The sequence below is a fragment of the Eulemur rufifrons genome, chromosome 4 (assembly GCF_041146395.1).
Source record: "Eulemur rufifrons isolate Redbay chromosome 4, OSU_ERuf_1, whole genome shotgun sequence".
NCBI classification, from domain to species: Eukaryota; Metazoa; Chordata; class Mammalia; order Primates; family Lemuridae; genus Eulemur; species Eulemur rufifrons.
Genome location: NC_090986.1, coordinates 59,812,089 through 59,839,765, shown reverse-complemented (window position 1 = coordinate 59,839,765; position 27,677 = coordinate 59,812,089). Strand labels below are relative to the sequence as shown.

General features: G+C 34.8%; 1 protein-coding gene across 1 annotated transcript in view; it reads left to right on the top strand.

Moving 5' to 3' along the window:
* Window positions 1–27,677, top strand: part of VWA8 (von Willebrand factor A domain containing 8) — a 316,757-nt gene that overhangs the window by 101,856 nt on the left and 187,224 nt on the right. Inside the window, exons 15-20 of the mRNA XM_069467672.1 lie at window positions 4,136–4,304; window positions 5,814–5,891; window positions 11,627–11,742; window positions 18,058–18,164; window positions 21,123–21,229; window positions 26,848–26,919. Of these exons, the coding sequence (XP_069323773.1) occupies window positions 4,136–4,304; window positions 5,814–5,891; window positions 11,627–11,742; window positions 18,058–18,164; window positions 21,123–21,229; window positions 26,848–26,919 (649 nt within the window). The remainder of the gene's footprint in view (window positions 1–4,135; window positions 4,305–5,813; window positions 5,892–11,626; window positions 11,743–18,057; window positions 18,165–21,122; window positions 21,230–26,847; window positions 26,920–27,677) is intronic.

The window sequence follows — 27,677 nt, the reverse complement described above, 5'->3', positions numbered from 1 at the left end:
GTGAAACTCAGTTTCTGAACAATTATATTCCACTCCTTTGCTGACCTTCATTGTATACTACTAATTCTTCACCAAATTCATACACCTTGATCATTTCCAGAATATTCTTACAGACTTTTATATTCTTTGCAGGTAATCACATGCCTAACATGTCTTTAGAAATGTTAGAGACTTCTCTTGTTGCAAGACACCAAGAATGCTGTGGACACAGCAGTTAGAAATAGCATGATGGCCACACACACCAGATACCATGCCCACATTTCTCTCAGGAAATAATGACCAAAATAGAACTGCTTCCTTTGATGAGAAAAACTTCTTTGGGGAAGAGGGAAGTACAAATACTATAGGCTGCTAAATGTGTCCCTTCCTGCTATTAGCCAGAGAATAGATGAGGGGGATGAGAGTCTCCATGAGTTATTAACAGTTTATTTCACCAAGAAAGGGCTTCTGGTTATCTCAGGGAAACAATAAAGATTAGTGGCCTAGTCTTAGTTATATAAGCTCTAATGTTTTTGCATTTTTATGGAATATTTTATTTTTATTTGTTGCTGTTGAACATTGAAAACAGTTTATAATTTCTCAGTCTTAGTGGTGACCCATAATTGGACATTGGAGCACAGTCCTTAATCAGATTCTTTGGACCCTTTTGCCTTTGCTCTTACCCATGTTTGAAGACAATATGCAAGCATTCTCTGCTAGCTTTCCAGAAACCTCAGGATCTCTTTGCTAGCAAATGAGGCCATATAAATTTTTAACAAAATTTAAGATATATCAGGATTTTATGCCCAAGTCTTTGTGTTTGATTGTCAAAACAGAAAGCTTTAGCAAATTCTGATTTTGAAAATAATTCTGAGCATTTTCATGATCAGAGAACCATTTAAAACTCTATACCTGTGAATGGTGTAATTACTTATTATATGTTTTGGATTTATCTTTTTGATACAGAGAATGTACCTTCTCTCATAAATTCATTCCAGATCAGATTTATTAATAGATTAGCTTTTGTGTGGGACACTGTGATTTTCAGTTCTTATCACTTACCTTTGTCCTTGACACCAAAAGTCTTCAAAATTTTTTTTGCAGTGATAGTTACTAACAAGAGTAGTACACATTTTTTTGTTTTTTTTTTTTAGCATCTGTCCTCTTCCAAGTATTACACTAAACCTTAGGTGGTATAAAGATGCACAAGGAATGTGTCAGTGCAGTTTGCTACACTGCATTGGAAAAAATGGGAAATATGAGCTGTGTACAGAACTGTATAACTTAGTAGGTTATGAATTGGAACAGTAGTATTGACATTATAGTATGGAAGGCCAATTACAAAATGCTGTTCTAGTTCATAATTGATGTCTTTATAGAAATCTTCTATATCATTATTTCACATTCCTTAATATGCAAATCCCACAAAAATGTAGCATTTAATTCCCTTCAAAAGACTGGAGTTTATCAAAGTCTTTTTTGTTTTATCAAAAGCTTTGTTGATGTACAATATTATAAACTATGCATATTTAAAGCACACTTGTGACACAATCAACACAATCAAGATGATAAATACATCTGTAATCTCAAAGTATCCTCACACCTCTGTGTAATCCTCACTCCTGTTCCTTTTCACCCTCCTTTCCCATCTCCAGGGATCTGCTTCTGGACACTATATATAGCTTGTACTTCCTAAAGTTTTCTGTAAATGGAATCACACAGTATATGCTCTTTTTTGTCTGGCCTCTTTCACTTAGCTTAATTATTTTAAGATCATCCATGTTGTTATGTGGATCAATAGTTCATTTCTTTTTGTTGCTGAGAAGCATTAGAAAGTATTTTACTCTCTAAAAACTTAAACTTATGCCCACAAACATATTGACCTCAATATTTTTATTTTTTAAATCTTTTAAAATCTTTTTAAAAGCAATTGTTGCCTTTTTGATCTTTAATCTTTAGGAAATAATATCTATTTATCTGAAATTAAGCCATATCTTTAGTTTCTTTTGTTCTTAAAACTGTAGTAAAATTAAACTAACTTTAATTTTAAATTTTAATGACTCTTGTTTCGTAATTTTCGATTATGTATCACTTCATCAGCCTTTGTATTACTGACCAGTTTGTCAAATTGCTCTGAAGTACATGGCAGATCCTCTGCTCTGTAACTTTCAGACTTGGGGAACTTCAGGAAATGACTTTCCATATGACCTATTTGTATGTAAGGAAGCCTTTGGGGAGAACCTTGCAAACAGAAAGGCCCTTGTCATCCTGTTATTCAGTAGTTTGGTGGCTGTTTTTATAATCAGCATACATGTCTCTGCCTAATACATCAGCTGTCTCAGAAACTGCCTCCTTCAAATTTAGCGGGCTTACTCAGATACCCTAGCAATAGCATTGCTAGAGTCAATGCTATTGATAAAGAGCAAGTCACAGACAATGTATGTCCCAGGCAATGACCATCACCTTATTGAAATTTTAACTACCTAGCTTGCTCTCCTGTAGTTGCTCTTCTAGTCCTAACTTTACAGCTTGGATGTGGTACCTTCTTCCTGATCTGTTGGTTTAAGAATGTAAATTGGACTTCCCCTTTTGGCTTGCCTGTTGGATTTTGGCTTTATTCCCTGGTTTTGTATCTCTCACTATCTTAAGTAAGAAATCACATCTGCATGTTTAATTTTGTGCAGCCACACCAGGCTCTCTCTCACCCACCATCTTTTGTCCAAGCTATAACAGAAGAGGATCAGGATGAATCCAACATCTGTTGCTAGGCCTTTGAGCAAAATTTTTTTGGATGATAGCAAACCACTTAGCAGAAGTAGAAAACAGAATAACCTCTCTCTTTAGCTTTTCCATCACAGGATTTTCTGTGTCCAGTTTTTGTTTTGTGATTATCTAATTGCTAGCAATCCTGAGTGACCGTATTATCCTCAGAACTTTCAGGCACTGTCCGTGTTGCTATTCTTTTTTTTTCCCGGAACAACTACTTTGAACAGATCACTCCCCCAGGCCTGGCTGGAACATCTGTAAATATGTCTTTTTGTTTGTTTGTTTTTCCCTACCTAAAGAAATGAAATAATACTGGGTAGCTTTTATGAATTCATTCTGGCCTTTCATATGGCCATTTCTAAAAATTGCTTTTCTCTGGTTTACAGATTATGATGTGGCCTCTAAAATTACAGATCATGTAGTCAGGAACGTGGTGAACCTGCCCATTGAATGGATGGGACTTTGCCTTAGCTCTTCAGAGTACTTATCTGATTGTCTTCACACATGTCCTATCTCCTGGTATTCTAGCTGCCTAATCACTTAACTATTTGGCTCTGTTATAACAGTTAATAGTGATATGCCAGTTATATACCTATATTTTTGTTTTTCTGAAGATCTTGAAAGTGATTGAGTTTCATGTCTCCCTTCTCTTAGCAAGAAGTGTATCACTCTCTAAAAGCATATTTCTACTCAGTTTTTGAGTAGCGTTGATAAAAACCAACAGTATCACCCACATGATTAGACCATAATAAGGGGTTTTGGGGCCCTCCAAAAACAACTCAAGTCGTTTCACAAACTGTGGGAAGTCTTATCTTAGTCCTTTATGTATCCTAGAATATTTATATGCTTCCTCAGATTTCCTACCAGAGATTTCTGAAAGAGATCACTTTAAATATCATAACATTTCCTATAAAAAAGATACAATGACAAAAGAGTGAATTATATAAAGGTTCATTTTTTTCTGCCTTTTTAAGACCTAAGTATTTTTATTGCCAATCTAAATTTTAAATTCAATCTAACCCCTTATGGTGCTTAAATTTTCTGTACTGTAAAATGTCTTCCTTCTCACCCTGAATTATTCTCCTTGGTCTTTCTGTGATTGACATAGAGTGGGTTTCTTGCAAGATAGGAGATTTTGAAGGGATTTTAAATAAATAAAGAGGATATATGTAATGAATATGAACTGGATAGGATTTTATTTCAATAGACTCTGGAGAAAATTTGCTGTATCAAAAGCAGTGGTTTGTGCCAGGGCTGGAGTTTCTTGAGTGAATATTGTACAGCAGTAGGTGAATAGCAGTAGGTGATTATTTTGTTTGTTCGTCTTAGGTCTTCTTAGAATATCTTACTAATGTGAAAAGTTATATTTTTTTATTCTTTTCCCTTTTAGATCCATTTTTCCTATCCACCCTTCCTTCAGAATCATTGCCTTGGCAGAGCCCCCTGTTACTGGAAGCACAACGCAGCAGTGGCTGGGACCAGAATTCTTAACCATGTTCTTTTTCCATTACATGAAACCGCTTGTCAAAAGTGAAGAAATCCAAGTGATTAAGGAAATGGTAAGAGTGAGGCCAGTTCTAGCTTATTTTCTACACCTGTTCTCTTTTTAAGGCACTCTGATACATGCTGGAGCAGAGTTAGACATTTTTAGCTTTTTCTTTCCATTTGCTCCCAGATTTCCTCATATTATGATATAGGTCAATGGTTCTCAAAATTTAACATTTTTCACAATCTAGAGGGCTTGACAAAAACACATATTTCTGGATTCCATCCTTATAGATTTTGAGTCAGTAGATCTAGGATGGTACACAAAAATTTATATTTCTCACAAGTTCTCAGGTAATGCTCATACTGCTGGTCTGGGGAACACACATGGGGAGCCACGGATGTAGGCTGTCTCTCCTCCTCCGTCGTGTGGAGACTGTTTTGGAATTCCCTTTCTTTTTATATTCAGCCAAAGGTGGCTATTTTAAGTTCCTACTGTAGTGGGAGGCCAGATATATTATGGCTTCTTAAATATGATAGAAAATACAAAAATGCACCATTTCCTTTGAAATACCAGAATGAACTGATTAATTTTAGGTCTTCTTGTGAGCATGGTTGTGAATAAGGGCATAGGCTTTAGAGTTCAACAACTTGGCTGTAAATGTCAAATCCACTACTTATTTGCTTCCAGATCTTAGGTAAATTACTCATAGTTTCTTCTTTTGAAAATGGGGATAATACTACATCTTACATAGCATCAATTTAAAGAATAAATAAGATAAAGTATATATAGAATAGGACGTAGAATTTTTAAAAATTCAAATTACTCAAATGACCAAAGAAACCCTGAGCAGTATTTTTTTTTAAAATGGTCACATTATCAAAGTCATTATTCTAGTATCTCTTTCTGATCTTTTTAAATTAAAGCCTTAAATTTGTTATTGCTTAAATAAAAATTGGTTATAGTTGAATTAAATTAATTAATTAAAATAAAGTTTGTTCTAGTTGGAAGCAATCAACATGTGTTTTTTGGGTGACTGCTTTTATAATTCACCGGTATGTTGATTATAGCCCTCAGGTATGTAGTTTTGGAAAAATGGACACCTTGGGTACCCATTCCTTACACAAGCGTTCCTTATGTCACTTAGTAGACGTATACGTAAGATTGCTGGTAAGTGAAGGAATTTGGTTTCAATAAGAAAATGCCCAAGTTAGTGCTTAAAATGTCACACTGAAGCTAACAAAAGAGGAAATGATAAGATATGAAAAGTTCTTTATGGGTACATTATATGCCAATTTTTGATTGAGTTAGAGGATCCTTTCAGTTTTATCCTGGTGATAGAATTGTATATGAAGAGTGGCTTGGTTTTAGTTACCTGATTCTTAAAGAGAAAGCAGGGGTTTCAATGTTTCCTGAGAAGTTGAACAAGCAACTTTATCTGAGTTAAACATGTAACTGATAATCAGGAACTTTCTAAAAATGTAATTCTAATATTATTTGTTAAGTAGTCATAATTTCTGGTTGATTGGTCAGATATACCAATTTATTCTTTCTGTTTTTTCTTAATTCTCTCATAAAATAGGTCCCAAATATACCTCAGGAAGCTTTGGATAAATTATTATCATTTACACACAAACTTAGAGAGACACAGGATCCAACGGTAAGTCCGGGGATTTCCCATGTTGAATAGACATTATGCTGCTTTATTTTCTTAGAGTTCAATGATTTAAAATCTATATTTTAAGCTGTTGTTTTGTACCTTATGCTATGCTTTGTCCCATACATATGTTTTACTTTGATTTTAGTGATTTTTAACGTTTCTTCTAGCTCTTCCTGGCTCATTTTATAGAAAACAGCTTGTAGCTGTAGAGGAGTGCTTGGTATTCATGGGGGTTCTGCTGTTCCCTCTGTCTCCTATGCGGAGCAGTGTCATCTATTCTTATAGCTTCAAGCACCACCTCCAAGCTAAGGCCGACATCTTTATCTTCAGCTTCAAACTTCTCTTTTTTTTTATTGATTTTCACTTTTCCATTCCAAGATGGCATGATGGGAAGATAAAAGATAAAGGGCTGTCACTCTTTAACTCTGAGTCACAGTGTTCTCATCTGTAAAATGGGAACAGTGCCTTCCTACCTCATAAAAAGGTCTCAATGATTCACCATAAAAATATATGTAAAGAATCTCCTCCTCAATAGATGCTTAATAAATGTTAGTTTCTTTCACTTTTCAACAGAATCCTCTGAGATGACTGTAAATTCACATTACACAACTAAACTATCTTTCCTCTTTAAATGTATTCCTGTTCCTGATTTAATTTCCTGACTTTGTTAATCATCTATCTGCTAAATTACCTAAATTAGAAACCTTGACATCATTGTTGATTCCATGCTGTCCTACTATCTTCACTTAATCTGAAAGCAAATCTCACCAATTTAACATCTTGATGTGTCATCTGTTCTCTTACCTACTGTCAGTAATTGTCCTAGTAGCGGGGATTTCACCATCTTTCTCTTGGAATATTGTTAGGTCCTTTTCACAGCTGTCTTCACCAATAATTCGTTCATCTCTCTATTAGTTTCCTGTGATGGTTGTAACAAATTACCATAAACTGGTGACTTAAAACAATAAATTTATTTTCTTTTTGTCTGGATAACAAAAGGCTAAAATTAGTATCACTGAGCCGAAATGGAAGAGTCAGCAGGGATGCACTCCCTCAGAGGTTCCAGGTGATTATCTGTTCCTTGCCTCTTCTGGTTTTTGGTGGCTGCCAGCATTCCTTGACTTGTGGCCTCACTATGGCAATCCTTCTTCCATCTTCATGTCACCTTCTCCTCTGTGTGTCTGTGTCATATCTCCTTCTTCCTCCCTCTTATAAGGGTATATAGGACTGCATTTAGGGCCCATCCAAATAATCCAGCATAATCTTCTCATCTCAAAATCCTTCATTTAATTTGATCTGCAAAGTCAGTTTTGCCATAGAAGGTAACATTGACAGATGCCAGAGATTAAGATGTGGATATCTTTGTGGGGAACCATTTTCTAGATGTCACAGGTTCCCTATTAATTTCCTCTGGGACCTCATCTCCAACTACTTTCCCCCTTAGTCATTCTTTTCAGCTATACAGTACTCTTTGTCGTCCCTTGAACACACTGGTGCCTGCCTCCTTGAGACTAGGTCTTGCTCATTCTTTCATTCCCATTTCCCAGCCTGGCGCCTAGCACATAGTAGACACTTAAATCTCTTATGAATGAATGAATAAATTGATTAATTAATTAAAATTTTATGAACAGATTATCCCTAGAGTTTTCTCTCCCTGAGAACATGTTACATTTTCATAAAAGAAATACTTCTTTGAGGGGAATAAAAAATAATTTTTGGTAATTTCTGATGGGAACTTTCATATTTTTAAGCTGAGGTGTTAATAATCATGCTAATGTGAAAAACCCTTTGAGGTATGCTCTTAAACTGTATAACCATGGTGACTAAGGAAATGTGCTTCAAATCCTCACCCCCCTTTTTTTACAAGATAAAACTGCAGTTAGAAATTTAATGTTAAATACATTAGGAATTTTTTAATTAAAGTACATTCTCAATTTTTAATTGATAATAATGTGAGAGCAGAGATTCCCAAACTCTTTATTCAACACTTAAATGGCTCAACGTAAAGCTTAGCTCTGATTTTTTTGACCCTGGATATTATTGCAAAGCATTTTGGTACTATCAAATAGAAGAGTTGGTGTTCTTTAAATTCATGAGAAATCCTTATTGATCACTGGAATGAAATGTGGAGGCTGAATTCAGTGTCATGCTTAGAAAGAGATTAAAATGTTGTACCATAGAAAGTTGCCTATGTATAATAGGATTCTTGTCATGAGAAAAGTCTAATTGGAGTCATTTGCCAAAATTTTTTTATGATTGAGTAGGAATTTTTCATGGTCCTGGGTATTAAGGATGGGAATTTCTGAGTCATATTTAACTTTTGTCACTTTCAATCATAATGGCTAAATCTTACCCTCAATCCTTCCTTCATATCCTTCATTCCTCTCATATCCAGTCAGTTGCCAGCTCTCTGAAACATTTGTTGCATCCTTTCTCTCCATTCTTGTTGCCATACCCTTATTGTAGGACTTTATAGGCAGATTATTGAGGTAGCTTTCTGTTTCTTGTTTCAGTTCTCTCTGTCCTTCAACTACTTTACATACTACTGCTGATTGAAGTTAGAAATTAGGCCAATAATAATCTTCTAAAATCATGTTACTGCTTTGCACATAACAGAAGTCCTCTTGCCTTTAGGAATAAGGCCAGACTCCTCCAAGTGTCCTTCTTAATTAAGTCTTTGTTGTTTGGGAGCAAGTCTTCTAGCAGGATTCTATCATGAAACTGGGCTGGTTTCCTCATGTTCTACATGTTTTAGGTTATTAAGTATGAAATGTCTGATTTCCTTGAGTATAATACTAAGTTTGACAGTTGTCATCTCTGACATTTCACTTTGACATGTCTTGTTTTATTTTTATTGTGAAGGTACATCCTCAATCTTCCAAACACACATTTTGGCTTGTGATTATCATTCAAATATTTTTAAGAGCAATTTTTGTGAAACCATGGATAAGTCAAAAATTCATGTTATTTTCGAATATGAGTTCCGTCTTGGAACTAATGCAGTGCAGACAGCTCAAAGTATCAACAAAGTGTTTGGGAACGATGTGGCTAATGAACGCACAGTCTGTTGATGGTTTGAGAAGTTCTGTTCTGGTGATTTTAATCTTGAAAATGAGCCACGGGGGTGACCTGAGACCAAGGTGGATAATGATGAACTGAAAGCTGTAGTGGAAGTGAATCCATCTCAACCTATGTGTGAATTAACAGCAAGGTTTGATGTTACTGTTCCAATAATATTGGACCATTTGAAACAAATCAGCAAGGTAAAGAAGCTGGATAGATGGGTTCTGCATGAATTAAACGAGCTTCAGAAGAAAAATCATCTCTAAGCTTGCCTTTCTTTGCTGTCATGACATAAAAGCAAACCATTTTTACACTGTAGTGTTACGTGTGATGAAAAATGGATTCTTTTTGATAATTGCAAGTGTTCAGCACAATGGTTGGATAAAGATGAAGTGCTGAAACACAGTCGAAAACCAAATATTCATCCAAAAAAGCTAATGGTGTCTGCTGGTGGTTCTGCGCTGGTATTATCCACTACAGCTTCATGAAACCTAGTCAGGTGATCCCAGAGGATGTCTACTGCAGCCACTTGGATGAAATGATGAGGGAGCTTATGATTAAGTAGCTGAGATTGGTCAATAGAGACAGACCAATCCTGTTGCCAGACAACACTTGGCCACATGTTGCACAAACCATGCTGCTCAAATTATAAAGGCTGGACTTGGGAACCCTCTGTCATCCACCATACCCACCAGACCTTGCACCAACTGACTAACACTTCTAGGCTTTGGACCACTTCTTGCAAGGAAAAATATTCAGTTCTCAACAAGCTGTGGAAAATGCCTGTCATGATTTCATCGCCTCTAGTGCCACTCGCTCTCCAGGCTTCTTTGCCACTGGCATCGACAAGCTACTGTTAAGATGCCAAACTGTTTTCAGTAGTTTAGGTGCATACTTTGATTATTTGTACTGTTTCTTGTTTGAGATACAATAAATTATACTTTTGATTTTAAATTGGACATTTCATATTTAATGACCTAATATTTCTGTTCCTTTTGCTTTCATGCCTTTGGTCATAGCATTTTTCCTGCCCACTTGAGCATTTTAAGCCCCTGTAGCAGTTGTCTACTGCTCCACTTATTTTAGCATTATTTATGGTTTCTTATATTTAAAGATTGTCTCCATGTCTGAAATGCAAATTTATTGAAAACAAGGATGGACCAAATGTTTGCTTATAAATGAGTTCTTTGAAACTTAGAATGTGTTTTTTAATAGAAAAAAAGAATACCCCATAAATAGTGGTCATGCTCCCAACCTAGTTCCCAAAGAAAATGTAATGCTAATGTTGCAGTTGAAATATAATACTAATAACAGCAGACTACCGTCTTACGGAGCTGTGAAATGCACCAGGAAGGAGAAATCAATTCATTTTTTTCTTCTTTGGGACATACAGAGATGACCTTAGGCGAAACTTTGAAACAAGCAAACGTGCAGTGTGCCTTTGGCATTCTCCCCTCATCCATTCTGAACTTTCTGTTTAATCCCATAGAGTCCCCTTCTCCAGTCCCTCAGGTGTACAGTGCCACTTTATGGCCCTCTTCAACCCCTGTGACATTTCACTTTGGCTTGCTCTGCCCTCCCAAGGTCCTGTTGCTTCAAAAGTGCTTCTCTTCTCTGGTTTTTAGTGAAAATCACTGCCTCATAATGCTGGTGATCTAAGTTAGGAATTAAGCCAGTAATAATCTGATTCATTACATTTATGCAAATGTATAGATCCCATTCCTTTCCTCTGTTAGATTTTTTCATTTTTGAAGAGGCTAACTGATTTAATAATAATTGCTGCTGTTTGTTGATCACCTGTATTTATCTGACCTATGCTAAGCACTTTAGAATCATTTTCTGATTTAATCTTCATAACAACCTTGAAGATGACGGCATTATTATTGCCATTTTAAAGGTGAGGAAACTGAGGCTTAGAGAGGTTAAGTAATTTGCCAAGGTCACACAGCTAATAAATGGGAGCCTCATTTGTCTCCAAATTTCAAAGCCTATAAACTTTACTATTACATTATGTTGGCAGCCAAAATAATTTCAACAGATTTCAAGTTCAAATCAAGAAACATTTGTGGAGTACTTACCATGTCCTGAGTTTTATACTAGCAACTCTGTTAGTGGGATTTGGGGAAGTGTAAGAAAACAAAATGAAATTATTCTGACAGTATAGGGAAGGATTCCAAACAGCAAGATGCAATCCAAGTGACAAACTGGTTGACACCTCTGTGGTCAGCAGCCTAAATTGTCCACAACTCCTTTTCAGAAACCACAGATTTGCTTAACGCTCTGAGCATTTTCAGGATATCTTAACAGGTTGGCTTTGTGTAAGCAGAAAAAAATAAAGAACAAACAGTAAAAGCTATTTATAGCTCAGGTGTGACCTGTATTATGTACATCCTTCCTGCATCCAACCCCTCCTCCAACTTAGCCCAACTAAAATAACTTAACTGAATTTAATTGATAAATACTTTTTATAGATTTTTAAAAACCTATCTTCAAGGGTATTTTAAGTGTAAATTGGTTCGGTTTATTTTTATTTGTAATTCATTAAGAATACATACTTATTTTAAGTTTGACCTTGTCCTTCAGAAATAATGAATTCTACTGTGATACCCATCTACAGAGACTTTAGCAAGTTGAAACAAGACTCCTAACAGGCTGTCTTTGCCTTTTGATAGGCACAATCATTGGCGGCATCACTTTCTACCAGACAACTGTTACGCATTTCTCGTCGGCTGTCACAGTATCCTAACGAAAGTCTTCACAGTGCTGTTACTAAAGCCTGCCTTTCCAGGTAAGCATGTTCTCCTTTCTCACTGAATTCAAGTCTTGGGTCTTTGCTAAAACTATAACATATGTTTAATTAATTGTCTATATTCTCAGGTCTTAAAAAGGTATTGGCCTAAATATATAGCTATTTAATATTTTAGGTTTGCCCTCAGTTATTAGAACTTAATTTAGTATATTATATTACCTTATTTAAGCATAACAACTATTTTAAGAGCTGTTATATAGATGCGAAAACTGTCTAAGTCACTTGTTCAAGTCATACAGTAGTAAAATAGTGGGTTTGGGATTTGAATGCTGGTTCATGTGCCTTTTGAGCTAGGGCTTTTAAGCAGTACACTTACTGCCTCTCAAATTTGTGTTGGAACTTTCCATGCTTGATGGTATTGCCTTGTTGGCTAAACTTAACAAAACTAACATTTTTTTCAGTCTACACTAACAGTTTTCATACCAATTGGGAAGCGATTATAAAACATTGGCTTATAGAATTTTCTTACAGAATCACATTTACATGTAACTATTTTGAAAGAATAAGAAAAAAAAGATTAAGAACAATAAGCCCAAAGATTTCTTTTAGACTCTTTTCATATAATCTAGTAATTATCTTTATGGTGGCTATATTTCTTGTTTGTTCATTCCTTAATAAGAGAAATTGAAAGATAATCTATTTTCAGTTTAATAGAATCTGTACTGCCCTCTGTGACTCTTCAGTTTAGTGACAATTTTTCTTGTAGTTAAATTAAGCTGCCTCTGTTGCTACAATGAGACTCCTCTCCAACGTCTTTAGAATAATTCTTTGAAAAACTAATAATTATGAGAAATAACAAAATTGATTTCCCTATTTTTTAAGTAGAATATTAAACTTCCAAATGAAAATTAGAAAAAAATGCTTCAATTGCTTATTTTTCATTTATGAACTGAAGACAATACAGAGAGATAGCTTCATTACCTACACAATATTTTATCAGGACTTGGTTGTAGATATGAGTTCATAGAAGTAAATACAGAATGCTAAGTATTGTAACTTAGCACTTAGTTTGGGAGTCTAAGTGAAAATAATACTTTAGTTATATTAGAATGAAATAATGATACCCAAAGCATTCTATAGTCTGTTAGATATGCCCTGGTAGTTGAATCAACTTTCAATTTCCGGGCTGGGTGTGGTGGCTCACTCCTGTAATCCTAACATTCTGGGAGGCCGAGGCAGGAGGATCGCTTGAGCTCTTGAGCTCAGGAGTTTGAGACAAGCCTGAACAAGAACGAGACCCCATCTCTACTAAAAAAATAGAAAAATTAGCCAGTGTGGTGGCACATGCCTGTAGTCCCAACTGCTCAGGAGGCTGAGGCTGAAGGATCACTTGAGCCCAGGAGTTGAAGGCTGCAATGAGCTATGATGATGCCACTGCATTCTAGCATGGGTGACAGAGCAAGACTCTGTTTCTAAAAAAAAAAACCAAAATCCAAAAAACAAAAAGCAACAACAAAAAAAAACCCTTTTAGTTTCCCTTATTTAAAAAAGCAAATAAAAATACTAAATTGAGAATTGATCTAAGAAATAAACAAGAATGATCAAAGTTTGAAGAAACCTAAAATGGCTGAGAATATGGAAGGCTGCCAAAGTTTATTTTATTACTAATTCATTCACACAGCCTATTTAGAAAATGTGAGAACATTTTAAATAAAGCTCAGAGCGAATTAAGGAATGAGTTTCTGTCAGATGTGTTATCATCTCCTTTGGGCAGATATTCAATTCAATATGGAAAAGAAGTAATTTCAGAATGATTCCATATTTCCTCTACTATTTTAAGTATAAAACTTAATGGATCTCTTCTAAGACACAAATATTTTTAAAATGTATAAAACTACTTCTCAGCCTCATTACTGACTAATGAGATGAAATGTAAAGCAATAATCAGCACCATTTTATACTTTAAAAATTTTTACTTATAAAACTTAAAATTTTTTGTGAGTTGAAGGGCATGGAATTTCATCACTACTGTTGTGATGGAACTCTCATCACTTTAGAGTTGAACTCACAGTGTCTTCATGCCTAAATATATTAATACTCTGATTTGACGACTCCACTTCTTGGTATCTACTTCAGAGATAGACTTATATGTGTATATAAGGAAATATGTACAAGAATGTTCATTGCATTACTGTTTGTAATAATGAAAAACTGAAAACAAACTGCCCATCAGTAGGGAATAAATATATAAATTGATATATTTGTATGATCAAATACTGTACAGTAGTTTAAATGAAATAAACTACATATATCCACAGTTATGTATCATGACAACTTAATATTAAGTGAAAAAAGTAAATTGCAGATGCAGATTTGGTGTATGTTGCCATTTGTATAAAATGTTAAATACAGTAAACAGCACAATATATTTTTTACTCATACTTACAGAGCAAAATTTAAAAATACGGACAAGAAGTGCACACCAATTTTAGGGTTAGAGTTACCTTCAGGAATGGAGAGGGATGAATAGAATAGTTAATATTCTCTGTAATTTTATATAATATTCTCTGTAATTTTCTGAAATATTGAGATATTTCATAGTTTAAGAATTGAAAAATAAAAAATGCTTACTTTTCATCCTCATACATTTTTCACTGAATTGAATAATCAACTAATTTTTTCAGTTTTATCAACCAACCACAGTAAAACTCTATTTTCTTATCATCTTATGACCCTTTCAGCTGTAATTGAATAATAAAAGAACTATCTTTTTTATGTATCATCTGTTGACTTTAGCAAAGCTATAACATCAAAATCCTTTTTATTAACTACCACTTCGGAATAGCACAATGCCAGGAAGGAACCAAAAAATTATTGGTGCATAAAGTGTTTTATTTATTTTTTAAATGACCTCATTCCATATTGAAGCAGTGAAAAGGAATTGAAGTCTGTGGAAAATTTTAAAACAAAAATTGATATAATTTATATCATAAATTTTTTATTAAGCAAACAAAATCAAAAGAAATTATCCAACCTAAATTTATTAAACATTAAATTTATTAAATATTAGCTAGGTTTGTTTTCTTACTTAGTTTTTTAAATATTATTCATTTATTTGTTTATGCCAATTGAATCTAGATTGCAACAGTTTTTATCTGAATTAACAACTCCCTAAGCCTCTTAGCCTGCAATATGGACATCAGCTCTTAGAGCTTGAGACATAATTCATTTTCTAGATATTTGAAAACCTAAGAGACCACAGGGAAATAAATTTAGAAGATGAGGAAATTTTCAGGTATTTTGCATTCCAAAAACTACATTGTAGAAGAATTAATTAGAAGTTCCTGTGTTAGTAGTTCTACTTCATTCAATTATTTTGTATTCCAATAACTTATTTACTTCTGGAAAATTTTGGGATAATGATCTTTTAGCATAGAAATTTTGGGCAGAGTTATAAGAATTTAATCAGAAATGAAGATTAACCGTCTCTGATATTAAGGTTATGAGGAAAGTATTCTATTTATCAAAAACTCAGTTTATGTACATTTTTCAGGAATGCCCTTGTAGTATAAAATGAATACATCTATATAAAATTTTCAATGTTTAAACTGTTAGCTAATTAATTTTTAAAAATCACAAGCCTGATAGAACATCATACACAGTATTAAGTGATTATATTGGTTATTATTGATGTGAATTTTTTGTTTTCTTGAAGAATGGTTTTGCTTGCAGGAAAATCTATTCAGGGATTTATTTTTTATTTTAAAAACTGACATTCAATTTTTTAATGCTATAATTTAAAAAATATAGATCTTTAGGCTTTTCTGCTAAGGCATTCAGCTAACTCTATAAGTCTGGCAGATGTTAATACTCACTTTTAAGGACCTTTGAAAAATATTTGGTCCCATTTATAAAACTTTGCTAAATTAAATACCTTCACATGTTTGAAACTGTATCAATATATTTTATATATTCTGTTTCCTTTTAAGGACTTCAGATGTCTCAATTAACAAAACTTTCTTGAGAAATTAGTGCACAAATATAACAAATTAAATTTATAAATAGGATGAACCATAAGTTATCTTAAATATTCCAATGTTGTTGGAAAGTGTAAGATTTAACATCTCAAGCATAAATTAATTAATTAATTGCATATTCAAAATAGAACTCAAAGACTGCCTGATAGCCACTGAGCTTCTCAGTCTTTTTCTCTCACTCTTCCTCCCAGAGCTGGTAATTTGAGAGCATTGCCTACCCTTGCAACATACTACTATTTCCTGCTACTGTCCTTTTCCTTAATCTAAGGAGCCAGTCCCATTCTTGTTACTGAGACACAGTTATTTGAGTCAGCCTATGGTAACTCCTATACTTCTGTTTCTGGGTTTCTCAGAATATAGTTCAGTTTTTCTTTAGTTTTTCTTATAACCCAGCCCTAACAAGACTACAGGCTTTCCAATTCATTTTTTGCTGGTGGTAAAGAATGATAAATGTGATAATAATTTTTAAAAGACACTGGGATATTCATAATAGTGATAAGTACACTTCAAAAATTTGAAACAGAATGTGTGCTTGCTTTGATTATGGGAGGGTAGGATAGAAGGAGTGATATTTTATACATTCACTTATTTACTTATTTTACCAAAGGTCAGGAAAAGAGAAGAAAAAATAAGTAGAAAATATCAATGAGCAATGGGAAAGGAAAGAGTTAACTAATCCCTTGAAATCTAGGAATAAAGTAAGAGTTGGCCTCACACCACCTGAGATGCTTCATTCTCCTTATTTATTGAGTGGGCCAATATCTTTTTAGAATTTAGGTTCTAGATGCAAATATATTTCAACTTTCTTGCTACCTCTGATTATTTGATAGTGCTGTGTGCTACATTGAGAATAGTTGGGAAGCATGTTTAATCTCAGCAGGAAAGAATGCCTTATTAGCAAGCAATGTATGCCACTGCTGTTGAAAGAGAGGCGTTTGTGCCATTTGCTGTTCTTTGTAGGCTTTGAAGGGCAATCCAGAAATGTTGCAGTACAGGGCTAATGTCGGGATGTGTTGACAGACAGACTATATAGATGTCAGGGATGTCTGGGAATAGCAAACAAGTCTAAGCATGAAAGTGGTCACTGCCAGTCAAGGTGGTCTGATAGGAATAATGGAGATGTAGCTACTGGGCCTAATGTTACCAGTGGTGAGAGGAAGCTGGGGCTGGGTCCAAGACAAGGACTCAGGAAACAGGATAAAAGCCCAGTTTAGGGGCTGGAAGATAAGGTGAGGGCTTAGTTTTGGACAGCAAGCTAATGATCTAAGAACTATGATCAAAGGTCATAGATGAGCAACAGTTAAGTTGGATTTGATGTGCAACTGAAGAGCTATTGACCTAGAGCGATATAAATTCCCCCATCATAACCTAGGACCAAATGAGGCAATAGGTAAGAGGTAGTGTCAGATATGCAGGTTGGAATATCATAGGGACAGGAAACCTGACTGTTCTGTTACGTGCTTGTCTATTTTCTGTCTCGCTCACATCAACCTCTCCTCTGTTAGAGCTTAGACTCAAGGCTATGCAAACTATTAACACCACCAACCATTTAGAACTGTGGAGAACCTAAATTAGAGGGGATATGTTCTTAGTATGTTTATTTGGAACATTGTCTCATGTAGTGATTAGTACAGGTAGCCATGGATTAAAAATTATTTCTTTGGGCTCACTTGGGATCATAAATTCTAAATATAACTGTGTGGTGGGAAACTGTTTCATGTTTCAAGCACATGATAGTCATAATCTGTTTGTTTTTGAAGAATATGTCTGTCATTCCACCAGATTGTTGTTTTGACAACATACATATAGAATAGATAAGCAAGTATTTTTCTTATGGAAGGAAAAACCAGGCTGGATAATCTTAAATTCATTCAATAATTTGTGTTAGAAAGCAAAGAAAATCTCATTAATTCACCTCCACTGATCTGAATGTGTGATTGCCAACTTAGAACAGGCTAGAGTGTTGTTTTACCTATTTAAGAAAATTTGATAAGCCAGTTAAATAGTAAACAAGATTTATGAGGTATACTAAATCCACTAAAGAAAGCAAATTATTTTAAATCTTGTTCTGCAAAATGTACATAAATGAGTACTGATAATTACAAATAAACTTTACTTTAAAGGAGATGCCATGAACATATAATTCATACATAAAGTTTATATTTATTCTAAAATTTTGCATGATTTGGATTTCACGGGTCCAGACTAGTCTTCCTTAATTGGTGCAATTAGTAAATGGGTGTGTGTGTATGTTAAAAGATAGTTAAGAATCACAGAATGCTTTGACTTTATCCATTCTTCTTTCTCTCCCCGCCAGGTTTTTACCAAGCCTTGCTAGTTTAGCATTAGAAAAAAATCTGGCAGATGCTTCAATAGAAATAAATACTAATGACAATGTGGAACCAGAACTGAAGGATTACAAATGTGAGTGTTTGGTTCTTTTTTAACTGAAATAATAATTATCAAACATTTGATGCTATTTATAATTTTAATTTCAATAAAAATATTTTTGTTTGCATCCATTTTATTTTATGTATTAGGTTAAAGAAATGAATCTGTTAGTTTTTTTTTTTGTTTTAAAGTTTCAAAACCACTTACATAATACTATAAGTTAAATCTTATAGTATTTACTTTATTTCTATACATACTAGATATAGTTCTCCCCACCCTTTAGAGCCATAATTGATACTAACATATTAAAGGCTGTGAGAATTCTTGCTATAAATCAACTTGTCTAATTTCAATGAATGTATTTTTTCCAAATGTATTTCACCAATGAGTCTAGAATTCTGTTTTCTTTTCACAACATATTTTGAGGGCCACTAATATCCTATGGTACATGTTTGGGAAACTTTTCTAGGTCGATACAGACTAAAATAATAATCAGAATACCATTACATGCCTCCTTCCATTTCTACCTGTATTGCCTTTTGTAGTACTTTTCTTCTAGATAGCCATAAGTATAATTTTGAGTTTTAGAGAGATTTAGCTCTTCCTGTAAAAGTTTTCTATTCTTCAATTAGAGCACAACAAACGTGTTTCAGTTTTTTAAAATGTAATTACCTATTCTATAAAAACATCCAGTGTGTGACCACTCTCTGAAGGTTCTCTTTGTAGTAGATGTTTTTAATAGTTGAGTCTACACTGAGATAATAACTTGGTATTAAGGAAATAAGATGACTTTTTAGAGTAAAATTATAAACTTGGCATACTAGTGGATCTGAATACAGATATGCAGAGCCAACTCAAAGATACAGAATAACTCTGGGACTTGTTATCTCATGAGGTTGTTTGATTGAGTCTATTAACATATCCAAAGAAAGACTGTCATTCAGACTGTAAATTGTTTGGTCTCAGTTATAGGTGAGTGTTATTAGTGCCCATCTAAGCCTCCTGTAGGGGATAAGGAACCTAAGTGAAGAGACATTTTCCTCTTGTCTGATTCCATTCAGTTTTAAGGCAGTCTCTCATGGAGAATTCATTTAATTCACTCTCATTGGTCAGGGTCTATCCTCACAAAACAACCTTCTGGTAAGGATTTGGCTTTCCATGCAGGTCTCCGTCCAAATAATATACTGATTGTGGCAACCAGTGTATCATGTAGTCCATGTGAAAGTTGCAGTTTTCATTTTGCTGTAATAGTTTGCAATTCTGATTTTATATCAGAATATATATATATATATATATATATATGAGAGAGACCAGAACATATGTCTTTAATATTCTCCTGAAAGTTAGATTTGCCCTTAGTTATGATGACAAAATCAGGTTTAGAGCCTACTAGGCTGAGGACTTTGACAAATTTACCAAAATGATTGCATCCTGTGAGTGTCTTAGAAGATAGCTAGCCAGGTTTCTCCCAGAGAAATCACCATTCTCTGAGTGCTTTTCCCTTTTTGAGCTTGAAATTTTAATAATAAACATTGGCTGAGTGAATTAAATTCTCTTAAAGCCCTAAATCTACTGAGTGGATATGTTCCTTAAACTAAACCATAGATAGTATCAGATGCTGTTTGAACCTGAAATTGTGTCATTTCAACCAACATAGAAGTATATAGTAGATTCACTAACACACTTCTGCTCTATCCCTTTACACTTTTGTGTCTATTTCAGAGGCCAATGGTAGTAAACATATAGTAAACTCTCAGTGTGACTGCTCATGGTTCTCCTTTTCTATTGAAGGTTATTGTTAAGATCTACTGTGCTTTGGCAAATGTGTAGCACTCATAAACAGGGTGACAGTTTAATTATTTTTAGCTCAAAATTGTTCACAGTATTCTATAGAAGCAAATGTTGCTTTCCCCCCTTGTCTTTCAAAATGCTTTAGCACAAAAATAGCATTCCAGAGGAGAAACAAACTGCAATTTTCTTATTTGAAGTTGGAAAAAAAAAAAGATGGATGAATTGTTTAAGGCATTGTAATTGTGTATCGGCTTACTAGGGTATTTCCACAGGATGGAATATTATTTAGAGTCGAAAGATTGAATATACATTACATGATAGAAAAAATATCAGACTGCTTTAAGCAGTACTCTGGGTGATTTTAAACAACTTACTTTAGTGTGTATTCTTCTTAGTATCCTCATAATTCTTGCCTCATTATTAAGAGAATTACATGAAATTATATGAGAAAAACTGAGATGAATCTCCTAGTTTGTGATCTGGTACATAGAAGGTCCTCAATAAATGATAGCTTCTATTATTGGGATCATTAGCAATTACTACAATACTGCTATTAATGTTACCGACCTTGGAACATGTCAGACAGTGAACATATGTATGTGGCTACCATAGGGAGTACACATGAGATGTGTTCCCTGATTTCACGAAATTTACCATTTAATTCCCTGGTTTCGAGGAGCTCATAATTTATTCTAGGCCAACCTATTTATAGCAAATAGGGTCCAATACAGTAATAATTATTACAAGTTAATTGTGTAGGACAGAGGTGTCCAATCTGGCTGGATGTCAGAACCACCTCGGTGCTTATTTGAAAACATAGATATCCTACACCACCCTTGAAAATAGCAATATGAGATGTCTGGGGTAGGTTGATCCATCTGTATTTTTGACTGGACCTCTGGGGGATTCTCTTTTAGGGGTTTTCAATGGTTGAGCCCTGGAAAATGATATTCAAGGTACTTCAGAACTTTTTAATGGGTATTTGGCTTATGTATATGTTATAGTCTCTGACCAAATAAGCTGAGTATAGAGCTATGGTGTTTTATCACCACCTTCAAGCTTATTTCTTTAGATGTTAGATTAAAATTCCTTGAAGAACCCACAGGTATTATAGAAGCTCTGTTATATTCTATGTTAGGTGGCTTGGCTTCTCTGAGGACAGTGCTCTGAATAATCCTTTGTCTTATGTGGAATGTTTAGGTGAAATAGCATCTGGATCTCTGAGAATTGGTGCTGTTAGTGCACCAATCTATAATGCCCATGAGAAAATGAAAGTACCTGATGTTCTGTTCTATGACAACATTCAGGTAAGAGCATTGCTTTGTATTCTTTGATAAGTCATTTACTTTGTGATAGTAAACTCTGGAAATCAATGTGTAATTATTTTTGCAATTCCCTAAGTTCAGTTTAGATAATGCATAATGAAGTATTGAACATATTTTATTAAGACATTGGAAAATAAAACTCTTTCCTTTCCAAAGATACTTGAAAATTGGAGTTGTTGTTGCTATGATTAGGATAATACATTTTATATACATATGTGTACACATACTGTACTTAGGGTAAATAAAATGAATACATTATTTTCTTTTATTATTTCAGCATATTGAATACATTATTAAATTAAAAACAAAAAAGAGCTACTCATTGTCTCTTTTCCTTGCTTGTTAAATCATTTCAGTAGTTCAAAGAGGGTTATGTCCTGTGCATCCTTTTTCTCATACTCATTTCTTTTTCTTGCAAGTTTCTAGTGTTTTTCTTTTCTTTCTTTTCCTTTTTTTTTTTTTTTAAAGGGATGAATGTAGATAATTCCCCATTTGTAAACAATAATTATGGACCTTCAGTTAAGACATAGAAATAAATTTATACCTAGACAGCTTTATGGTAGATGTTTAATAAGGATTTTTTAGAGAAAATTACCCACAATATAAAAATCTTTTTCTTTTTCAAATTTTCTGTCAAGTGGTTATATGTTTCTTTTATAATAAAAAAATACTTAAATTTTTCTATAATACTTAGTCACTAATCTTCATGTAAGTAATGTTACAAATTACAAATTATGTTAGAAGAATTTGGCTTTACTATTTTCACTGTATTAAGGAGTTAGCATAATTAAAGTAAAATTTCTTTTTTAATCTGTCACTCCCCAATTCTTTTGTTGTTTAATGAATACCATCATTTATATCCCTAAATTATATTAACAGTATGGATATCTAGACGAATTCTTTCTCAATAAAAATCTTGGTTAAAAACTTTTGAAATCTGTCAAAACCATGACTATTACCTATGATATAGAAAAAGGCATAACCTGGACTTGCTTTTTATTAACTCTATAGCCAATGAACTAATATTTAATATAAGTTTTATTTTCCTTCCAGAGAATGCTCTTGCACAATCAGTAGACAACTGAACAGAAAATAAAGTTACTTATAAGACACAACAGAGGGGAAAAAAAATGTGCCTGTCAAATAAAGACAAAAACATGATTATAAGGAAAATATACTATTTCCAAGCATTGATGGTATCACACTGTATTCATATGGTAGAAAGGAACAAAGAAAAAAAAAAGAATCAGGATACTGTTATAAGTGACAATTTGAAAAATTCCATGGTAGCAAAGGTTGAAAAGACTTCGCAGGATATAAGAATGTAGGAAATTCAGCAGCAGCAAAGACCATTGTGCCCTTGAACACAATGTCTGTTGCCATGGTGTTTGTGACATAGACATTGAGGACTGCAGGGCTGCTGTGAACTTTACACAGTGGCCCTGAGGGACTTTTTGTCAGCTGTCTCTAAGCGTACTTTCTCTTCATAAAACATTCTGAATTAACCGTTAATGAAAATTTTCTAGCTATACCAATTCTAGGGACAGTAGCTTGATTAAATTTGCTTCCGTTGTGTATATTACTATTTCCTTTTATGTTGTACTTCATCTTTGAAACAGTAGTCTCCGGTACCTATTGCAGATTTAGGTGTTTCTACACCATCTTGTTGTCTATGCCCTCTTGTCCATGTACCACATTGTGTTGAAATTGATTTTTTTTTAATGTGTTTTTTCATATCATTAAGGCAAAATCCTGGTTTTCTTTATTTTCTATCTCCAGCAAATAACAAAGTACCTGGCACATAGTAACTACTAAGTAAATGTGTTGAGTGGATTAATGAAAGAATGAATAAGATTTTGAATGTTCATGATAAAGAGTATTATTTTATTAAATCTTTCATTAAGAAATATTACACTTGCAGCAGTAAGGAGAACTTGGACGAAAGAGAGATTAATACCTTCTTAATAAGCCCAAGGAGCTTTAGATCTGAAAGAATTTTAAAATATCTACAATGTGTCAGTCCTTCTCCTAAGGTATTGGGAAACAGAGACTAAAATATATACGCAAGCATGTATAACTCCAGGACTCAAATTGCTCATAGTCTAGTGGGGGAAACAGACAAGTGAGTACACATAGTTACTACACAGTGTGATGAAGTGTGTGGGTTACTGTGGTAGCAGTGATGGGGTGAAGGGCTTAGATTGGAATGATCATAGAAAATTGGTTAAGCAGGCAAAGGTGGGAGTCTCACAGGTAGAGAGACTACCATTTGCAGAGACTTGGTTATATGAAAGGGTAGCTCATTTAGGGAGCTACATATAACTATTGTATTAATAATTGTCACTGATGCAGTTGAAGCTGCAAATGGAAGAGTGTCAAGGATGAGGCTGGTGAATTAGGAAAGGGGCAGATCATCTGGGCCTTGCTGATTAAGGGATTTGTATTCTGTTTAGAAGAATGAGGAAGTCATAGAAAGATTTTAAGCACAGTTGTACTTTTGCTAACTTTGCTTTTACTCTTTAATGTTGTCTAGGAGTTAGACCCAGGCAAACAGAAACTAGTTAGGTCATTACTGCAATCGTCCAGGTGAAAACTATGAAGGATCTGAACTAAGGAGATGACAGCGGGGACAGAGTGGAGACACATTACAGGCCGATTTAGGAGATAGAGTCAGTGGAGATTTTTGTTAGATGAAAGGCAGAGATTCTTTCTCAAGGAGTTTATAGTCTGGTGGGAGAATAAATAGAAAATTTTTCTAAATTGCGTCCATGACTGGAACACAGGGTAGGAGAAGGAGAGTTGTAGGAGACGAGGCTGAGACTAGATGAACAACGTGTTAGCACTGACCTTTGTTCCTAAAGTATTAGGAGTCACTTAAGGAATTTTGGAAAAATGAAGTGACAAGATTTTGAAGAAAGAAATGATATGTCAGTACTGTAAGAACACATTGGTTCAGGGAGAGACTGAAGTTAGAGAAGCTAAATCAGCTGATAAAAATCTAGGCCAGAGGTGGTAGAAACCTGAATCAAAGCTGTGGAGAAAGAAAAGAAAAGATGGATATGGTTGAGTTTGATGGCTTAACAGCTCAGACTTGATGATCTTGATAAGAGAGGAATAAGGTGGGCAGGCTGCTGGGGTTTGGTCTGGTGGTAGAAAATGATGCTGTTAATTGGGAAAAAAGATAGAAGACAAAGAATGAAGTTGAGGAAAGTTGAGGAAAAAGTAAGAAGCTGAGTTTTAGATGTGTTGAGTTTTGGAGATTGGGGAATAACCAAGTGGTTTAATGTCACTTAGAAATATAGGGCTGGAGTTGAGGAGGAAAGCCTTGCTGTTGAAGATCAGTGTCGAGTTGGTAGTTGAAGCCATGAGATAGATGAGAACATTTAGGGAGAAGAGAGTCAGAGCTCTTCGAACACTGACATGTGGGTACCCAACACTGCACACAGCCCTCCCCCAACCCTCGGGTGGGGGCCGGGGTACCAGCACGCAAATCTGCTCTGCCCCATATGGTGACGACAAAGAGAAGCATGCAAAAGGGAGAAAAAGAGAACAAATGCAGGCGCTGTGGGAAAAATCAATATTTAAGGAAGTGCTGCAAAAGATCCAGCCCAGAGGACTATGGAGAGAAATTGTTAGGGAGGTAGGAAGGAATTGGGAGAAACAGACAATTGCAAGAGGAGGCTTTGAAGAAATTGTCTACGGTGCTAAGTGAACCAAGAGACTAAGAGAGGAATTATGTTGGCAGTGACTTTAGCATTAGCTAATGTTTGTTGATTTGAATAATCTAGTTAGATATAATGAGGGCACAAAGTAGGAGGACATGAGAATAGTAAAGAAGATAAGAATACAAATATTTTTGAATTATTTTTCAGTGTTTACATTGCTTTTTTTACCTGGCTATGCAGGTGTTCATTCCAAATTTTCTATATATTCCCCATGCAGATTAGCCCATTTATTACTGGAAAAACTTAGTGTTGTCTGGAAATTGGCACTGACTTTTCATCTTAGTGAAAAGGAAGAAGTCTCCAGACTGTATTACCACCAGAACCCAGATGTTCTAAGACTCCCTTTCATAGGGTAACCATACATCTCGGTTCACTTAAGATAGTCTCTGTTTACGCTTGCTGTCCTAGCATAATTATTAATAGTGTTTCTTTTTATTCTTAAAAGTGTTCCAGAATGGACAATAAATGGATATGCTCACCTTACCTCAAGCCTTGTTAAAACTCCAGCTCCATGGTGTATCTGAAAGCATTTTAAAAAATGAATTTTAGGCCGGGCGCGGTGGCTCACGCCTGTAATCCTAGCACTCTGGGAGGCCGAGGTGGGTGGATCGTTTGAGCTCAGGAGTTCGAGACCAGCCTGAGCAAGAGCGAGACCCCATCTCTACTAAAAATAGAAAGAAATTATATGGACAGCTAAAAATATATAGAAAAAATTAGCCGGGCATGGTGGTGCATGCCTGTAATCCCAGCTACTCGGGAGGCTGAGACAGGAGGATCGCTTGAGCCCAGGAGTTTGAGGTTGCTGTGAGCTAGGCTGACGCCACGGCACTCACTCTAGCCTGGGCAACAAAGTGAGACTCTGTCTCAAAAAAAAAAAAAAAAAAAAATGAATTTTAAAAACTACCAAGACAAACATCAGGGAATACTCATTTGCTCTTGAAGGAGCAAAAAAACTTTCTCAATTTTTCTTTGTAAGAGAGAAACTCTGAAAGAAAATATTGTTAAATTTGACAAGTAAAAAGAAAAATTTCTGGATATCAAAAAACACCATAAACTAAATTTAAAAAAGGAAAAACAGGTGACACACTAGAAGAATGTCTGCAATGTGTATTAGATGCAAAGGTTGCTTTGCCTTTTTTACAAATAGGGAACTTCAGTAACTTCAGTACTTAGTGAGACTGCTATTGATTTGATAGAGAAAATCAAGAGAAAGTAATAGGAATATTCACTGTGCTGGAATGTAGGTCTCCCGCCAAACCCCAGTGAGCCTTTGTGACCTACTTATGAGTGTCTTATATCTCAGAATAAAAGAGAGCGATGTAATTTCCTCTGTGGCTATTGTGAATGACTTTAATTTTGTTCTTTTATCATATTGTATCACAATTCAAATGAAAACAAGTGGAAAGTAAATAATGTATTTTTAATTCTAAAGCTATACATAGCTTTAAAGGTAATGGTTAGGAGCAAGTCAGTGTATAATGGTCCATGGAAATCTTCAATTATTTTAGGAAGCCTTTATAATGTTTACATTAGCAAGTGTCAATTTAAACATTATATTAAGTTATAGGTCAACTCTACATAGTTTAATAAGTGAAAAATAGTTGAATTATAAAAACTCTTTGAAATATTGGTCAGTTGCTTAGTCTTGCTCAGGTGGACTGCTTCAAGTTTTCAGTATCAGTGACCTAATTGGTTATATAACTTACTTATAAGCACAGCATTAATTTTGTGTTTTTTTTAAAAAATCAAAGCATTTGATTTGGTTTATCATAATAGATGTTTTACATTCCATGATGATATCTAATTTATGGTTAATTTTCTTACTTCACTTTGATTATGCAAAACACAATTAACCTCTAGATTTTTTTCCTCTAGCACATGATAGTGATGGAAGATATGCTCAAAGACTTTCTCCTTGGAGAACACTTATTACTGGTTGGCAACCAGGTGAGTTATGGCTGGAACTCATATACTAATGAATAAATAGTAGCAATTGTTTAAAAGCAGTAGGTTTATTCCTCTTGTTGGAATAAGTTTTTAGAAATAATTCTCTTTTTCCCCCAATTAAATGACTGGTTTAGTTAAAGGATAACAGACTGCTACCTTCTAAACTTTAGAATTACCTCAAGGCTTAAATCACTCTCTATTCAATCCCCATCAAGTCCTATCCATTCTACCTCATTAGTAGCTACTCTTCTTGTCCACCCTGTTCCCCTAGACCCTGTTATCATCACCTATCACCTGAGTTAGAGAAATAGTTTCTTACCATAGTTCTACCCCCACCTTAGGCCCACTGTGATCTACTTTCCACTCTGCTTCCAGATTGTAAAACTAAAATATGATTGAGACTCTCCGTTTTTGCTTAAATTGGCTCCCCATTGCCTTTAGGTATAGTCTGAGTCTTCAGGATGGCATACAGTCCTACAAGATCTGGCCTCTGCCCACCTCTCTAGTCCTAAGCCTTGGCCCCTCCTGTCTCCCACTCTGTGTTGGCCTGAGGCACTCTGAGCTTCCTTCACTTTCTTATCACTGCTCTGATTCTTGGTGCAGGCTCCTCCTTCTTCATGGAACACTCCCTGTCCCCTTCCCATGCACCCTGCCCCTAACTCCTGGGAGGGAGGCCTTCCCTTGTCCCTAGCTGAGTTAGGTTTCTTCTGCTTCTATTCCCTTCTCTCCCTTTTATCACACTAGTCATATGGTACTGT